Source organism: Pseudophryne corroboree, chromosome 10 (assembly GCF_028390025.1).
Source record: "Pseudophryne corroboree isolate aPseCor3 chromosome 10, aPseCor3.hap2, whole genome shotgun sequence".
NCBI lineage: Eukaryota > Metazoa > Chordata > Amphibia > Anura > Myobatrachidae > Pseudophryne > Pseudophryne corroboree.
This window is the reverse complement of record NC_086453.1, coordinates 119,535,311-119,552,904: the sequence shown is the minus strand read 5'-3', so window position 1 is coordinate 119,552,904 and position 17,594 is coordinate 119,535,311. Positions and strand designations below refer to the sequence as shown.

Sequence of the window (17,594 nt, the reverse complement as noted above, 5' to 3'; positions counted from 1 at the left end):
ACTAGTCATGGCCGAGACGATGAAATGCCGTCAACGTCGTCTGCCAAGGCCGATGCACAATGTCATAGTAGAGAGCATGTAAAATCCCAAAAAATAAAGCTCAGTAAAATGACCCAAAAATCTAAATCAAAATCGTCTGAGGAGAAGCGTAAACTTGCCAATGTGCCATTTACGACACGGAGTGGCAAGGAACGGCTGAGGCCCTGGCCTATGTTCAAGGCTAGTGGTTCAGCTTCACTTGAGGATGGAAGCACTCATCATCCTGCTAGAAAACTTAAAAGAGTTAAGATGGCAAAAGCACAGCAAAGAACTGTGCGCTCTTCTAAATCACAAATCCCTAAGGAGAGTCCAATTGTGTAGGTTGCGATTCCTGACCTTCCCAACACTGGACGGGAAGAGGTCGCTCCTTCCACCATTTGCACGCCCCCTGCAATTGCCGGAAGGAGCACCCGCAGTCCAGTTCCTGATAGTCAAATTGAAGATGTCAGTGTTGAAGTACACCAGGATGAGGATATGGGTGTTGCTGGCGCTGGGGAGGAAATTTACAAGGAGGATTCTGATGGTGAGGTGGTTTGTTTAAGTCAGGCACCCGGGGAGACACCTGTGGTCCGTGGGATGAATATGGCCATTGACATGCCTGGTCAAAATACAAAAAAAATCAGCTCTTCGGTGTGGAATTATTTCAACACAAATGCGGACAACTGGTGTCAAGCCGTGTGTTGCCTTTGTCAAGCTGTAATAAGTAGGGGTAAGGACGTTAACCACCTAGGAACATCCTCCCTTATACGTCACCTGGACCGCATTCATCAGAAGTCAGTGACAAGTTCAAAAACTTTGGATGACAGCGGAAGCAGTCCACTGACCACTAAATCCCTTCCTCTTGTAACCAAGCTCCTGCAAACCACACCACCAACTCCCTCAGTGTCAATTTCCTCCTTACACAGGAAAGCCAATAGTCCTGCAGGCTATGTCACTGTCAAGTCTGACGAGTCCTCTCCTGCCTGGGATTCCTCCGATGCATCCTTGAGTGTAACGCCTACTGCTGCTGGCGCTGCTGTTGTTGCTGCTGGGAGTCGATCGTCATCCCAGAGGGGAAGTCGGAAGACCACTTGTACTACTTCCAGTAAGCAATTGACAGTCCAACAGTCCTTTGCGAGGAAGATGAAATATCACAGCAGTCATCCTGCTGCAAAGTGGATAACTCAGGCCTTGGCAGCCTGGGCGGTGAGAAACGTGTGTCCGGTATCCACCGTTAATTCACAGGCAACTAGAGACTTGATTGAGGTACTGTGTCCCCGGTACCAAATACCATCTAGGTTCCATTTCTCTAGGCAGGCGATACCGAAAATGTACACAGACGTCAGAAAAAGAGTCACCAGTGTCCTAAAAAATGCAGTTGTACCCAATGTCCACTTAACCACGGACATGTGGACAAGTGGAGCAGGGCAGACTCAGGACTATATGACTGTGACAGCCCACTGGGTAGATGTATTGCCTCCCGCAGCAAGAACAGCAGCGGCGGCACCAGTAGCAGCATCTCGCAAACGACAACTCGTTCCTAGGCAGGCTACGCTTTGTATCACCGCTTTCTATAAGAGGCACACTGCTGACAACCTCTTACGGAAACTGAGGAACATCATCGCAGAATGGCTTACCCCAATTGGACTCTCCTGGGGATTTGTGACATCGGACAACGCCACCAATATTGTGCATGCATTACATCTGGGCAAATTCCAGTACGTCCCATGTTTTGCACATACATTGAATTTGGTGGTGCAGAATTATTTAAAAAACGACAGGGGCGTGCAAGAGATGCTGTCGGTGGCCCGAAGAATTGCGGGCCACTTTCGGCATTCAGCCACCGCGTGCCGAAGACTGGAGCACCAGCAAACACTCCTGAACCTGCCCTGCCATCATCTGAAGCAAGAGGTGGTAACGAGGTGGAATTCAACCCTCTTAATGCTTCAGAGGATGGAGGAGCAGCAAAAGGCCATTCAAGCCTATACAATACATCTGCCTACGATATAGGCAAAGGAGGGGGAATGCACCTGACTCAAGCGCAGTGGAAAATGATTTCAACGTTGTGCAAGGTTCTGCAACCCTTTGAACTTGCCACACGTGAAGTTAGTTCAGACACTGCCAGCCTGAGTCAGGTCATTCCCCTCATCAGGCTTTTGCAGAAGAAGCTGGAGACATTGAAGGAGGAGCTAAAACAGAGCGATTCCGCTAGGCATGTGGGACTTGTGGATGGAGCCCTTAATTCGCTTAACCAGGATTCACGGGTGGTCAATCTGTTGAAATCAGAGCACTACATTTTGGCCACCGTGCTCGATCCTAGATTTAAAACCTATGTTGTATCTCTCTTTCCGGCAGACACAAGTCTCCAGAGGTTCAAAGACCTGCTGGTGAGAAAATTTTCAAGTCAAGCGGAACGTGACCCGTCAACAGCTCCTCCTTCACTTTCTCCCGCAACTGGGGGTGCGAGGAAAAGGCTAAGAATTCCGAGCCCACCCGCTGGCGGTGATGCAGGGCAGTCTGGAGCGAGTGCTGACATCTGGTCCGGACTGAAGGACCGGCCAACGATTACTGACATGTCGTCTACTGTCACTGCATATGATTCTGTCACCATTGAAAGAATGGTGGAGGATTATATGAGTGACCGCATCTAAGTAGGCACGTCAGACAGTCCGTACGTATATTGGCAGGAAAAAGAGGCAATTTGGATGTCCTTGCAGAAACTGGCTTTATTTTACCTAAGTTGCCCCCCCTCCAGTGTGTACTCCGAAAGAGTGTTTAGTGCAGCCGCTCACCTTGTCAGCAATCGGCGTACGAGGTTACTTCCAGAAAATGTGGAGAAGATGATGTTCATCAAAATGAATTATAATCAATTCCTCCGTGGAGACATTCACCAGCAATTGCCTCCAGAAAGTACACAGGGACCTGAGATGGTGGATTCCAGTGGGGACGAATTAATAATCTGTGAGGAGGGGGATGTACACAGTGAAAGGGGTGAGGAATCGGACGATGAGGAGGAGGTGGACATCTTGCCTCTGTAGAGCCAGTTTGTGCAAGGAGAGATTGATTGCTTCTTTTTTGGTGGGGGCCCAAACCAACCAGTCATTTCAGTCACAGTCGTGTGGCAGACCCTGTGGCTGAAATGATGGGTTTGTTAAAGTGTGCATGTCCTGTTTATACAACATAAGGGTGGGTGGGAGGGCCCAAGGACAATTCCATCTTGCACCTCATTTTTCTTTAATTTTTCTTTACATCATGTGCTGTTTGGGGACTATTTTTTGAAGTGCCATCCTGTCTGACACTGCAGTGCCACTCCTAGATGGGCCAGGTGTTTGTGTCGGCCACTTGGGTCGCTTAGCTTAGTCATCCAGCGACCTTGGTGCAAATTTTAGGACTAAAAATAATATTGTGAGGTGTGAGGTGTTCAGAATAGACTGTAAATGAGTGGAAATTATGGTTATTGAGGTTAATAATACTATGGGATCAAAATTACCCCAAAATTCTATGATTTAAGCGGTTTTTGAGGGTTTTTTGTAAAAAAAACACCTGAATCCAAAACACACCCGAATCAAACAAAAAATTTTCAGGGAGGTTCTGCCAAAACGCGTCCGAATCCAAAACACGGCCGCGGAACCGAATCCAAAACACAAAACCCGAAAAATGTCCGGTGCACATCACTAATATATATATATATATATATATACAGTATATACAAAATGAAGTGCAGAAGAGCGCCTACTGGTGTTTTGGCATGAAATAATTAATATGTGATAATTCACCATGTGAGACGTGAAACAACATGAATTATTTCAGAGAACAACTTATCTCTCTATACGTCTTCAATTCTGATGACACTTTGATGCATGTAAATTAAAAAAGAAAAAAGAGAAACATAGGAGGTCATTCCGAGTTGTTCGCTCGCAAGCGGATTTTAGCAGATTTGCTCATGCTAAGCCGCCGCCTACTGGGAGTGAATCTTAGCATCTTAAAATTGCGAACAATGTATTCGCAATATTGCGATTACACACCACGTAGCAGTTTCTGAGTAGCTTCAGACTTACTCGGCTTCTGCGATCAGTTCAGTGCTTGTCGTTCCTGGTTTGACGTCACAAACACACCCAGCGTTCGCCCAGACACTCCTCCGTTTCTCCGGCCACTCCTGCGTTTTTTCCGGAAACGGTAGCGTTTTTTCCCACACGCCCATAAAACGGCCTGTTTCCGCCCAGTAACACCCATTTCCTGTCAATCACATTACGATCGCCAGAACGATGAAAAAGCCGTGAGTAAAATTACTAAGTGCATAGCAAATTTACTTGGCGCAGTCGCAGTGCGAACATTGCGCATGCGCATTAAGCGGAAAATCGCTGCGATGCGAAGATTTTTACCGAGTGAACAACTCGGAATGAGGGCCATAGGCCCTCATTCCGAGTTGTTCGCTCGCTAGCTGCTTTTAGCAGCATTGCACACGCTAAGCCGCCGCCCTCTGGGAGTGTATCTTAGCTTAGCAGAATTGCGAACAAAAGATTAGCAGAATTGCGAATAGAAATTTCTTAGCAGTTTCTGAGTAGCTCCAGACTTACTCCTACACTGTGATCAGTTCAGTCAGTTTCGTTCCTGGTTTGACGTCACAAACACACCCAGCGTTCGCCCAGCCACTACCCCGTTTCTCCAGCCACTCCCGCTTTTTTTCCGGAAACGCCAGCGTTTTTCCGCACACTCCCATAAAACAGACAGTTTCCGCCCAGAAACACCCACTAACTGTCTATCACACTACGATCACCAGAACGATGAAAAATCTTCGTTAGGCCGTGAGTAAAATACCAAACTTTTGTGCTAAGTTACTTGGCGCAGGCGCACTGTGAACATTGCGCATGCGCAGTTTGCGACTAATCGTTCCGTAGCAAAAAAAAACTAACGAACGAACAACTCGGAATGACTCCCGTAGTGTGTACTGTATAAACCAAATACTCCTTAATTAGGAACCTTGCTGGTCCCAGAAACCGAATGAGATATTGGTTAAATAAAAAATATAACAATTTAATATAGTCCTGAAGCAAATGCAGGTAGCAAATGTACAGGATAAACATATAAAAACAGCTTATCTGACCACTCTGGGAAGTTCAGGGTTAAGCAGCAAGTCCCAGTACCAACGCGTTTCGTCCTATGGCGGAGGACTTCATCAAGGGGATCCTGTATGTTTGCTACCTGCGTTTGCTTCACATGGTGAATTATCACATATTAATTATTTCATGCCAAAACACCAGTAGGCGCTCTTCTGCACTTCATTTCTGTAACCCATTTTTGGGCAGGAGCTGCCATCCACTGATAGATGGGGGGTGTTGAATGGTTTTAGTTATATCTATTACACGTATTTGTATAATAGGATTGTCCTAGGCGCTATTCTCCATTTGTTTCATATATATATATATATATATATATATATATATATATTAGTGATGAGCGGGTTCGGTTCCTCGGTAACCGAACCCCCCCGATCTTCACCCATTTTACACGGGTCCGAGGCATACTCGGATTTTCCCGTATGGCTCGGTTAACCCGAGCGCGCCCGATCGTCATCATCCCGCTGTCGGATTCTCGCGAGATTCGGATTCTATATAAACAGCCGCGCGTCGCCGCCATTTTCACTCGTGCATTGGAAATGTTAGGGAGAGGACGTGGCTGGCGTCCTCTCCGTTTATTCATTGTTGAGTTGATGCAAATATTTGTGCTTGCTTATATCATTGTGGGGACTGGGGAGCAGCTTTATATTAATATAGGATGAGTACAGTGCAGAGTTTTGCTGATCAGTGACCACCAGTTTTATCCGTTCTCTGCCTGAAAAAACGCTCCTTATCTGTGCTCAGTGTGCTGCATATATCTGTGCTCACACTGCTTAATTGTGGGGACTGGGGAGCAGCTGTATTATATAGGAGGAGTACAGTGCAGAGTTTTGCTGACCAGTGACCACCAGTATACGTTGTCTGCCTGAAAAACACTCCATATCTGTGCTGCATTGTGTAGTATATAGTAGTACAGTGCATAATTTTGCTGACCACCAGTATATAATCTATAGGAGTACGGTACAGAAGGCCACTGCTGTACCTACCTCTGTGTCGTCAAGTATACTATCCATCCATACCTGTGGTGCATTTCAGTTTTGCACAGTTTGCTGACCACCAGTATATAATATATAGCATTACGGTACAGTAGGCCACTGCTGTACCTACCTCTGTGTCGTCAAGTATACTATCCATCCATACCTGTGGTGCATTTCAGTTTTGCACAGTTTGCTGACCACCAGTATATAATATATAGCATTACGGTACAGTAGGCCACTGCTGTACCTACCTCTGTGTCGTCAAGTATACTATTAATCTAGATTCTATACCTGTGGTGCATTTCAGTTGTGCTGTTTGCTGACACAGTGACCACCAGTATATATAGCAGTACGGTACGGAAGGCCACTGCTGTACCTACCTCTGTGTCGTCAAGTATACTATCCATCTACATTCTATACCTGTGGTGCATTTCAGTTGTGCAGTTTGCTGAAAGTGACCACCAGTATATATAGCAGTACGGTACGGAAGGCCACTGCTGTACCTACCTCTGTGTCGTCAAGTATACTATCCATCTACATTCTATACCTGTGGTGCATTTCAGTTGTGCAGTTTGCTGACACAGTGACCACCAGTATATATAGCAGTACGGTACGGAAGGCCACTGCTGTACCTACTTCTGTGTCGTCAAGTATACTATCCATCTACATTCTATACCTGTGGTGCATTTTAGTTTTGCAGTTTGCTGACAGTGACCACCAGTATATATAGCAGTACGGTACGGAAGGCCACTGCTGTACCTACCTCGGTGTCGTCAAGTATACTATCCATCTACATTCTATACCTGTGGTGCATTTTAGTTTTGCAGTTTGCTGACAGTGACCACCAGTATATATAGCAGTACGGAAGGCCACTGCTGTACCTACCTCTGTGTCGTCAAGTACTGTATACTATCCATCTACATTCTATACCTGTAGTGCATTTCAGTTGTGCGCAGTATATATAGTAGTAGGCCATTGCTATTGATACTGGCATATAATTCCACACATTAAAAAATGGAGAACAAAAATGTGGAGGGTAAAATAGGGAAAGATCAAGATCCACTTCCACCTCGTGCTGAAGCTGCTGCCACTAGTCATGGCCGAGACGATGAAATGCCATCAACGTCATCTGCCAAGGCCGACGCACAATGTCATAGTAGAGAGCATGTAAAATCCAAAAAACAAAAGTTCATTAAAATGACCCAAAAATTAAAATTAAAAGCGTCTGAGGAGAAGCGTAAACTTGCCAATATGCCATTTACGACACAGAGTGGCAAGGAACGGCTGAGGCCCTGGCCTATGTTCATGGCTAGTGGTTCAGATTCACATGAGGATGGAAACACTCATCCTCTCGCTAGAAAAATGAAAAGACTTAAGCTGGCAAAAGCATAGCAAAGAACTGTGCGTTCTTCTAAATCACAAATCCCCAAGGAGAGTCCAATTGTGTCGGTTGCGATGCCTGACCTTCCCAACACTGGACGGGAAGAGCTTGCGCCTTCCACCATTTGCACACCCCCTGCAAGTGCTGGAAGGAGCACCCGCAGTCCAGTTCCTGATAGTCAAATTGAAGATGTCAGTGTTGAAGTACACCAGGATGAGGATATGGGTGTTCCTGGCGCTGGGGAGGAAATTGACAAGGAGGATTCTGATGGTGAGGTGGTTTGTTTAAGTCAGGCACCCGGGGAGACACCTGTTGTCCGTGGGACGAATATGGCCATTGACATGCCTGGTCAAAATACAAAAAAAATCAGCTCTTGGTTGTGGAATTATTTCAACACAAATGCGGACAACAGGTGTCAAGCCGTGTGTTGCCTTTGTCAAGCTGTAATAAGTAGGGGTAAGGACGTTAACCACCTAGGAACATCCTCCCTTATACGTCACCTGGACCGCATTCATCAGAAGTCAGTGACAAGTTCAAAAACTTTGGGTGACAGCGGAAGTCCACTGACCACTAAATCCCTTCCTCTTGTAACCAAGCTCCTGCAAACCACACCACCAACTCCCTCAGTGTCAATTTCCTCCTTACACAGGAAAGCCAATAGTCCTGCAGGCCATGTCACTGGCAAGTCTGACGAGTCCTCTCCTGCCTGGGATTCCTCCGATGCATCCTTGAGTGTAACGCCTACTGCTGCTGTTGTTGCTGCTGGGAGTCGATCATCATCCCAGAGGGGAAGTCGGAAGACCACTTGTACTACTTCCAGTAAGCAATTGACTGTCCAACAGTCCTTTGCGAGGAAGATGAAATATCACAGCAGTCATCCTGCTGCAAAGCGGATAACTCAGGCCTTGGCAGCGTGGGCGGTGAGAAACGTGGTTCCGGTATCCACCGTTAATTCAGAGGTAACTAGAGACTTGATTGAGGTACTGTGTCCCCGGTACCAAATACCATCTAGGTTCCATTTCTCTAGGCAGGCGATACCGAAAATGTACACAGACCTCAGAAAAAGAGTCACCAGTGTCCTAAAAAATGCAGTTGTACCCAATGTCCACTTAACCATGGACATGTGGCAAGTAGAGCAGGGCAGACTCAGGACTATATGACTGTGACAGCCCACTGGGTAGATGTATTGCCTCCCGCAGCAAGAACAGCAGTGGCGGCACCAGTAGCAGCATCTAGCAAATGCCAACTCGTTCCTAGGCAGGCTACGCTTTGTATCACCGCTTTCCAGAAGAGGCACACAGCTGACAACCTCTTGCGGAAACTGAGGAACATCATCGCAGAATGGCTTACCCCAATTGAACTCTCCTGGGGATTTGTGACATCGGACAACGCCACCAATATTGTGCGTGCATTACATCTGGGCAAATTCCAGCACGTCCCATGTTTTGCACATACATTGAATTTGGTGGTGCAGAATTATTTAAAAAATGACAGGGGCGTGCAAGAGATGCTGTCGGTGGCCCGAAGAATTGCGGGCCACTTTCGGCATTCAGCCACCGCGTGCCGAAGACTGGAGCACCAGCAAACACTCCTGAACCTGCCCTGCCATCATCTGAAGCAAGAGGTGGTAACGAGGTGGAATTCAACCCTCTTTTTGCTTCAGAGGATGGAGGAGCAGCAAAAGGCCATTCAAGCCTATACATCTGCCCACGATATAGGCAAAGGAGGGGGAATGCACCTGACTCAAGCGCAGTGGAGAATGATTTCAACGTTGTGCAAGGTTCTGCAACCCTTTGAACTTGCCACACGTGAAGTCAGTTCAGACACTGCCAGCCTGAGTCAGGTCATTCCCCTCATCAGGCTTTTGCAGAAGAAGCTGGAGACATTGAAGGAGGAGCTTAAACAGAGCGATTCCGCTAGGCATGTGGGACTTGTGGATGGAGCCCTTAATTCGCTTAACCAGGATTCACGGGTGGTCAATCTGTTAAAATCAGAGCACTACATTTTGGCCACCGTGCTCGATCCTAGATTTAAAACCTACGTTGTATCTCTCTTTCCGGCAGACACAAGTCTGCAGAGGTTCAAAGACCTGCTGGTGAGAAAATTTTCAAGTCAAGCGGAACGTGACCCGTCAACATCTCCTCCTTCACATTCTCCCGCAACTGGGGGTGCGAGGAAAAGGCTAAGAATTCCGAGCCCACCCGCTGGCGGTGATGCAGGGCAGTCTGGAGCGAGTGCTGACATCTGGTCCGGACTGAAGGACCTGCCAACGATTACTGACATGTCGTCTACTGTCACTGCATATGATTCTCTCACCATTGAAAGAATGGTGGAGGATTATATGAGTGACCGCATCCAAGTAGGCACGTCAGACAGTCCGTACGTATACTGGCAGGATAAAGAGGCTATTTGGAGGCCCTTGCACAAACTGGCTTTATTCTATCTAAGTTGCCCTCCCTCCAGTGTGTACTCTGAAAGAGTGTTTAGTGCAGCCCCTCACCTTGTCAGCAATCGGCGTATGAGGTTACTTCCAGAAAATGTGGAGAAGATGGTGTTCATCAAAATGAATTATAATCAATTCCTCTGTGGAGACATTCACCAGCAGCAATTGCCTCCAGAAAGTACACAGGTATCTGAGATGGTGGATTCCAGTGGGGACGAATTAATGATCTGTGAGGAGGGGGATGTACACAGTGAAAGGGGTGAGGAATCGGAGGATGATGATGAGGTGGACATCTTGCCTCTGTAGAGCCAGTTTGTGCAAGGAGAGATTGATTGCTTCTTTTTTTGGTGGGGGCCCAAACCAACCAGTCATTTCAGTCACAGTCGTGTGGCAGACCCTGTGGCTGAAATGATGGGTTTGTTAAAGGGTGCATGTCCTGTTTATACAACATAAGGGTGGGTGGGAGGGCCCAAGGACAATTCCATCTTGCACCTCTTTTTTCTTTCATTTTTCTTTGCATCATGTGCTGTTTGGGGACAATTTTTTTGAAGTGCCATCCTGTCTGACACTGCAGTGCCACTCCTAGATGGGCCAGGTGTTTGTGTCGGCCACTTGTGTCGCTTAGCTTAGCCATCCAGCGACCTTGGTGCAAATTTTAGGACTAAAAATAATATTGTGAGGTATGAGGTGTTCAGAATAGACTGGAAATGAGTGGAAATTATGGTTATTGAGGTTAATAATACTATGGGATCAAAATGACCCCCAAATTCTATGATTTAAGCTGTTTTTTAGTGTTTTTTGAAAAAAAACACCCGAATCCAAAACACACCCGAATCCGACAAAAAAATTTCGGTGAGGTTTTGCCAAAACGCGTCCGAATCCAAAACACGGCCGCGGAACCGAATCCAAAACCAAAACACGAAACCCGAAAAATGTCCGGTGCACATCACTAATATATATATATATATATATATATATATATATATATATATACAGGTTGAGTATCCCTTATCCAAATTTTCCATATCTTGGAATAATTGTATACCATAATGCATTGCATATCATGGTGATGGGACCTAAGTCTAAGCACAGAATGCATTTATGTTTCATATACACCTTATACACACAGCCTGAAGGTCATTTTAGCCATTATTTTTAATAACTTTGTGCATTAAACAAAGTGTGTGTACATTCACACAATTAATTTATGTTTCATATACACCTTATACACACAAACTGAAGGTCATTTAATACAATATTTTTAATAACTTTGTGTATTAAACAAAGTTTGTTTACAGTGAGCCATCAGAAAACAAAGGTTTCACTATCTCACTCTCACTCAAAAAATTCTGTATTTCGGAATCTTTGTATATGGGATACTCAACCTGTATATATGTAGACACTTCATACTGGTCCATCCAAGGATCAGCATGTACACTTGATGACGATGTACATGAACAAAGGTGCATCTATTTAGAGGTTTAGCTTTTGCACCTGTGCGGTGCGGAGTACGGCCTGACATGTGGGGTGGACTAGTCCTGTGCTGGGCGTCCCCCTGCATGTCAGAGAATCTGATAATAGACATGCTAATTTTAGCACATGATCAGCTCTGAATCGCCCCCCATATCTGCCCCACCTGCAATGCTACATGGTTTTGCCCAATTGCTAACTTTTTTAGTTTGCTAACAACTCTAAATAACCCCCAATATCCCCAACTTATAGCACTTTACCAACAATTACCAAGATTTTCCATATTTATATTTTTTATATAATCCCAGAACCCAATATTAAGTTACTAATACCAACTTCTTACCCACTATGTAACTCCCACACTATAAATAATACCTAATTATAGCTAAAGCTTGTGTGCGTCTTTTCCTCCAGTATGTATATTTGGGGTACAAAAACACCTACCTCCATATGTGCCTCTTAACCTGCTACTTTGAGAGTGAGCTGTGCCCTCACTTTGGAGAGATTTATCAAAGCAGAAGTGGAAGTGTTTCCCATAATAACTCATTAGCTTCTAGCTATCATTCCTCTACTACATTCTATAAAGTGATTTTAAGAGCGGTACTCCATTATTTTCACCCCATTCCACATCCGTTCTGTTTCTGCTGATGGGCGTGGTACAGGTTGAGTATCCCATATCCAAATATTCCGAAATACGGAATATTCCGAAATACGGACTTTTTTTGAGTGAGAGTGAGATAGTGAAATCTTTGTTTTCTGATGGCACAATATAAACAAACTTTGTTTAATACACAAAGTTATTAAAAAATATTGTATTAAATGACCTTCAGGCTGTGTGTATAAGGTGTATATGAAACATAAATGAATTGTGTGAATGTATACACACTTTGTTTAATGCACAAAGTTATTAAAAATATTGGCTAAAATTACCTTCAGGCTGTGTGTATAAAGTGTATATGAACCATAAATGCATTCTGTGCTTAGACTTAGGTCCCATCGCCATGATATCGCATTATGGTATGCAATTATTCTAAAATACGGAAAAATCCGATATCCAAAATACTTCTGGTCCCAAGCATTTTGGATAAGGGATACTCAACCTGTATAATTATTTCAGCTCGCTACCCCCGGTGTATCGAGGGCACCCAACTCTTTACGCAGCTAAACCTGATTATCGAGGGCACCCAACTTTTTACGCAGCTAAACCTGATTACTATGGGTGCGATATGCGCGATAACGGGGATCACTTTCGAAATTGGGCGTGATATATCATTTGAATACCGCCCCTAGAATCTGATTGGCTGCTATGTGCAATTCCTACACTTGTCCTCTTTAAAACGTTCAATAAAACTCACCCTTTATCTGTGTGTGCTGAGCTCACCAATTATGTACACATAAATAAATGCAGAGGAGGGACAGTAGCAGAAAGTAGAAGTTCAAGTGTGCCAGCTAGTGAAAATTTGATACCTCAGCATTCCGTGCTAGAATAAGCTATTAGGGTAAATGTGCTGAGGAGTGCCGTAATAACATGGGACATACTTTTGCTAGCTTCCAGGCACTGGTCTACTGCCAGTATGCCAGCTATTAATCTTTGGACTAACAGGTAGTAATGACATATTCTGCCTTGATGACAGCCTGATGGCAATGCTATCTAACAGTAATTGTGGTATCTGTTTTGATTGCAGGATCCCCGAAGCCGACATAAGTTCAAGGTCCACAGCTACAGCAGCCCCACATTCTGTGACCACTGCGGTTCTCTTCTTTATGGGTTGGTTCACCAGGGAATGAAATGTGCTTGTAAGTAATTCAACAGATTCAGAGTGCCTTCAAATACTTCATGATCAAACATACATTGTAAGCTTGTCTGTATAACTGTAACCAGTAACAGTTAGAATAAAAAAACATAAAATAAATAATAGGGTAGTACCCATTGGCCCTCATTCCGAGTTGATCGGTCTGTATTTTTCATCGCATCGCAATGAAAATCCGCTTAGTACGCATGCGCAATATTCGCACTGCGACTGCGCCAAGTAATTTAACAATGAAGATAGTATTTTTACTCACGGCTTTTTCATCGCTCCGGCGATCGTAATGTGATTGACAGGAAATGGGTGTTACTGGGCGGAAACACGGCGTTTTATGGGCGTGTGGATGAAAACGCTACCGTTTCCGGAAAAAACGCAGGAGTGGCTGGAGAAACGGAGGAGTGGCTGGGCGAACGCTGGGTGTGTTTGTGACGTCAAACCAGGAACAACAAGCACTGAACTGATCGCACAGGCAGAGTAAGGTTGAAGTTACTCAGAAACTGCAAAGTAGTTTGTAATCGCAATATTGCGAATACATCGGTCGCAATTTTAAGAAGCTAAGATACACTCCCAGTAGGCGTAGGCTTAGCGTGTGTAACTCTGCTAAATTCGCCTTGCGACCGATCAACTCGGAATGAGGGCCATTGTCTGTACGTGTATGGTTGGGAACAACTCTCACCTGTATATTTAATAGAGATGTGTGCCAGACCATTTTTTTCTGTTTTTGGTTCTAATTTGTTGTCCGGTTTTGGATTTTGTTTTGGATTTCAGCTCATACTTACCTACTCTCCCAGATTCTGCGGGAGACACCCGGTTTTCGGGTAGTCCCCCGCAGCCCCCGGAAGAGTGGGCACCCCTCCCGCATTCTGCCCACTCCCTAGTGAAGTGGGCAGAATAGGGAGAATAACACCGTAAAATCACGGACCCGACGGTGGGGCGGAGCCTAATGACGCGATCAGATGCTAATCGCGTCATTTTAGCCCCGCCCCTAGCCATATTTCATCCAATTACAGCCGTTTACCGGGGAGTGGGTGGAGCCTACTAATGTAATCAGCTTGGCTCCTCCCTCATCCCCGCCCACCTGCTTCTCCTCTCCGGTCATCTCCCGGAGAGGAGATTTAAAATATCGGTAAGTATGTTTCAGCTGTGACTGGTTTCGTATTTTTGCCAAAAATTAGCAACAAAAAAAACAACTAAAATCACACAATTTGGGCCTTTTTTGTTCCTAAAGCAGAGGTTCCCAAACGTGGTCCTCAAGGCACCCCAGTAGTCCAGGTTTTAAATACAATGGCTCAGCACAGATGGTTCGAATTGACTGAGATTCTAATTAGGACACCTGTGGCCAAGCGTATATAAACAGAAACCTGGACCGTTGGGGTGCCTTGAGGACCACATGTGAGAACCTCTGTCCTAGAGAATTATTAACCTCAATAACATTAATTTCCACTAATTTCCTGTCAATTTTGACCACCTCACAGCTCACAATAGTGTTTTCATCCGCCTTAGGCCAAACGCTGCAGCAAGCTGGCTGGTTACTAAGCAACAGAGCAGTGGCACAAACACGGCAGTTTATAGCAGATCTATGAAACATTGGGGGTCATTCCGAGTTGTTCGCTCGTTGCCGATTTTCGCTAAGCTGCGATTTGTTGCAAAATGCGCATGCGCAAAGCCCGCAAGGCGCATGCGCTTAGTTATTTAACTAAAAACTTAGTAGATTTGCTGTGGATTCTGCGTCGCTTTTCAGTCGCTCTGCTGATCAGTGAGTGATTGACAGGAAAGGGGCGTTTCTGGGTGATAACTGAGCGTTTTCCGGTAGTGTGCTAAAAAAACGCAGGCGTGCCAGGGAAAAATGCTGGAGTGTCTGGAGAAATGGGGGATTGGTTGGCCGAACGCAGGGCGTGTTTGTGACGTCAAACCAGGAACTAAATGGACTGAGCTGATCGCAATCTGTGAGTAGGTCTGGAGCTACTCAGAAACTGCAAAGAATTATTTATTAGCACTTCTGCTAATCTTTCGTTCGCAATTCTGTTATGCTAAGATACACTCCCAGAGGGCAGCGGCCTAGCATGTGCAATGCTGCTAAAAGCAGCTAGCGAGCGAACAACTCGGAACGAGGACCATTGCTACAGCGTACTGGGCTACAGTGCACAAAACAATAGATCTATATATTTTTTCACTTTTTCTTTATAAACTCGCAGCATGGTTCAAGCTAAGTGGAGTCACATGGCTTTAAACAAAGTGCCCTACAATAAAGTGCACCAAACAGTACAAACAACAGAACTTAACTATATATTTATTTTTAAACTTTCAGCTCGGTTCAAACTGCGTGGCGTCACAGGGCTTTTATACAAGGTGCACTAAACAGTACAAACAATAGAATAATATATATTCATTTTTTACTTGGCAGCTCCACTCTCACTGCGGCAATTCAAAGGGCTTTTATTTTTCTCTGTACGTGAATAATAAATGCACAAGGGTACAGCGCACACAGGATGTGCAAACTAATAGTAATCCATTTTATTAACTTTTTTTACTTTTGAACGTTTTATATTTTTAACACTTTTTTTCACAATGTACAATGACAATGGCCCTCATTCCGAGTTGTTCGCTCGTTCTTTTTCATCGCATCGCAGTGAAAATCCGCTTAGTACGCATGCGCAAAGTTCGCACTGCGACTGCGCCAAGTAACTTTACTATGAAGAAAGTATTTTTACTCACGGCTTTTTCTTCGCTCCGGCGATCGTAATGTGATTGACAGGAAATGGGTGTTACTGGGCGGAAACACGGCGTTTCAGGGGCGTGTGGCTGAAAACGCTACCGTTTCCGGAAAAAACGCAGGAGTGGCCGGAGAAACGGTGGGAGTGCCTGGGCGAACGCTGGGTGTGTTTGTGACGTCAACCAGGAACGACAAGCACTGAACTGATCGCACAGGCAGAGTAAGTCTGGAGCTACTCTGAAACTGCAAAGTAGTTAGTAATCGCAATATTGCGAATACATCGGTCGCAATTTTAAGAAGCTAAGATTCACTCCCAGTAGGCGGCGGCTTAGCGTGTGTAACTCTGCTAAATTCGCCTTGCGACCGATCAACTCGGAATGAGGGCCAATACACACTGTAGTGCTGCTTGTGAAGTCACAGCCACTTTAGATGGAAACAGCACAGCCAGTTTAACCAGTAGAGTACAGTGCAGCACACGGCAGTGTGACTCTTGTATACACTGACTATACACACAGCCAGAGGCGTCGGAACAGGGGGTGCAAGGAGGCAGCTTGCCCCCCCCCCAAACACAAGAGGCACCAACATGCAGGAGGAGCGATGTACGTGCAATCCAGGGACTGAGCAGTGGCAGCTCAGCCTCAGTCTCTCACCCCGCAGAAGTAGTGGGTGCGATCCACTCTCTCTCCCTGCCCTCCACAGCGGCCGCCTTCAGTGCCGGCAGGGGCGGAGCCAGAGGTGCAGGTCGCCTCCCTCCTTATTCAATGTCTGATCCAGTCTGGGGCTGACCCTTCCCCAGATCAATCACTCACAGCCCACCTCTCTTCTCCCCTCTCCAGTCTCTACCTTTCCTGTTACTTATCTGGGATCTCCTCTCCTGGCTCTCCCCCGCAGCTCACCCCCTCCCCCACACAATACTCCTGTACTGTCCCGTCCCGTCCCCCAACCGCGGCACCCCTGACCCCCCCCCTCCCCTGCACCAGTAGACTGCACCCCCGATCCCCCCTCATGGCTCCAAACTCTTCCCCCCCACACCTGCGTTCCCCCCTCCAGTACTCCTGTACTGTGCTCTTCCCTCCTCATTGCTCCAGACTCCAACCCCCCTTCTCGCGGTACCCCCGACCCCCCCCCCCCCTTCCTCCGCACCGGTACTCCTGTACAGTCCTCTCCCCCATCATTGCTCCAAACTCCAATCCCCACCCGTGGCACCCCTCCTCCCCTGCACCAGTACTCCTGTACTGTGCCCCCCTCATGGCTCCAAACTCCGACCCCCCCCTCACCTGCGACCCCACAACCCGCCCTCCCCCACAGTAGTACTCCTTTACTGTGCTCTCCCCCTCATGGCTCCAAACTCCCCCCACCCATCTGCACCTCCCCGTCCCCCACACCAGTTTTCCTTTCCTTGTTGTCTCTTTACCCTCATAGCTACAGCTCCCCCCTCCCATCTGTAGCACTCATCCCTTCCCCACATCAGTTCCCCTATCCTGGTCTTTCTCCACTCACAGCCATGTTGCCATTTTACCAGTCTGTCTGTACACCAGCCTGAATGCCTGTAAGCAATCACACCATTGAGGGACAGGGAAGACAGCGCCCTTCTTCCGACAGGTAGGGGCCAATGTTTGTTATTTTCTTTTTCTGTGTGGCCATTGTGATTTTCTTTCCCTTTGGTG

General features: G+C 46.2%; 1 protein-coding gene across 1 annotated transcript in view; it reads left to right on the top strand.

The window, feature by feature from the left end:
* PRKCG (protein kinase C gamma) overlaps positions 1-17,594 on the top strand; it is a 948,319-nt gene that overhangs the window by 608,081 nt on the left and 322,644 nt on the right. The window contains exon 4 of the mRNA XM_063942766.1: positions 13,092-13,203. Within this exon, the coding sequence (XP_063798836.1) occupies positions 13,092-13,203 (112 nt within the window). The remainder of the gene's footprint in view (positions 1-13,091; positions 13,204-17,594) is intronic.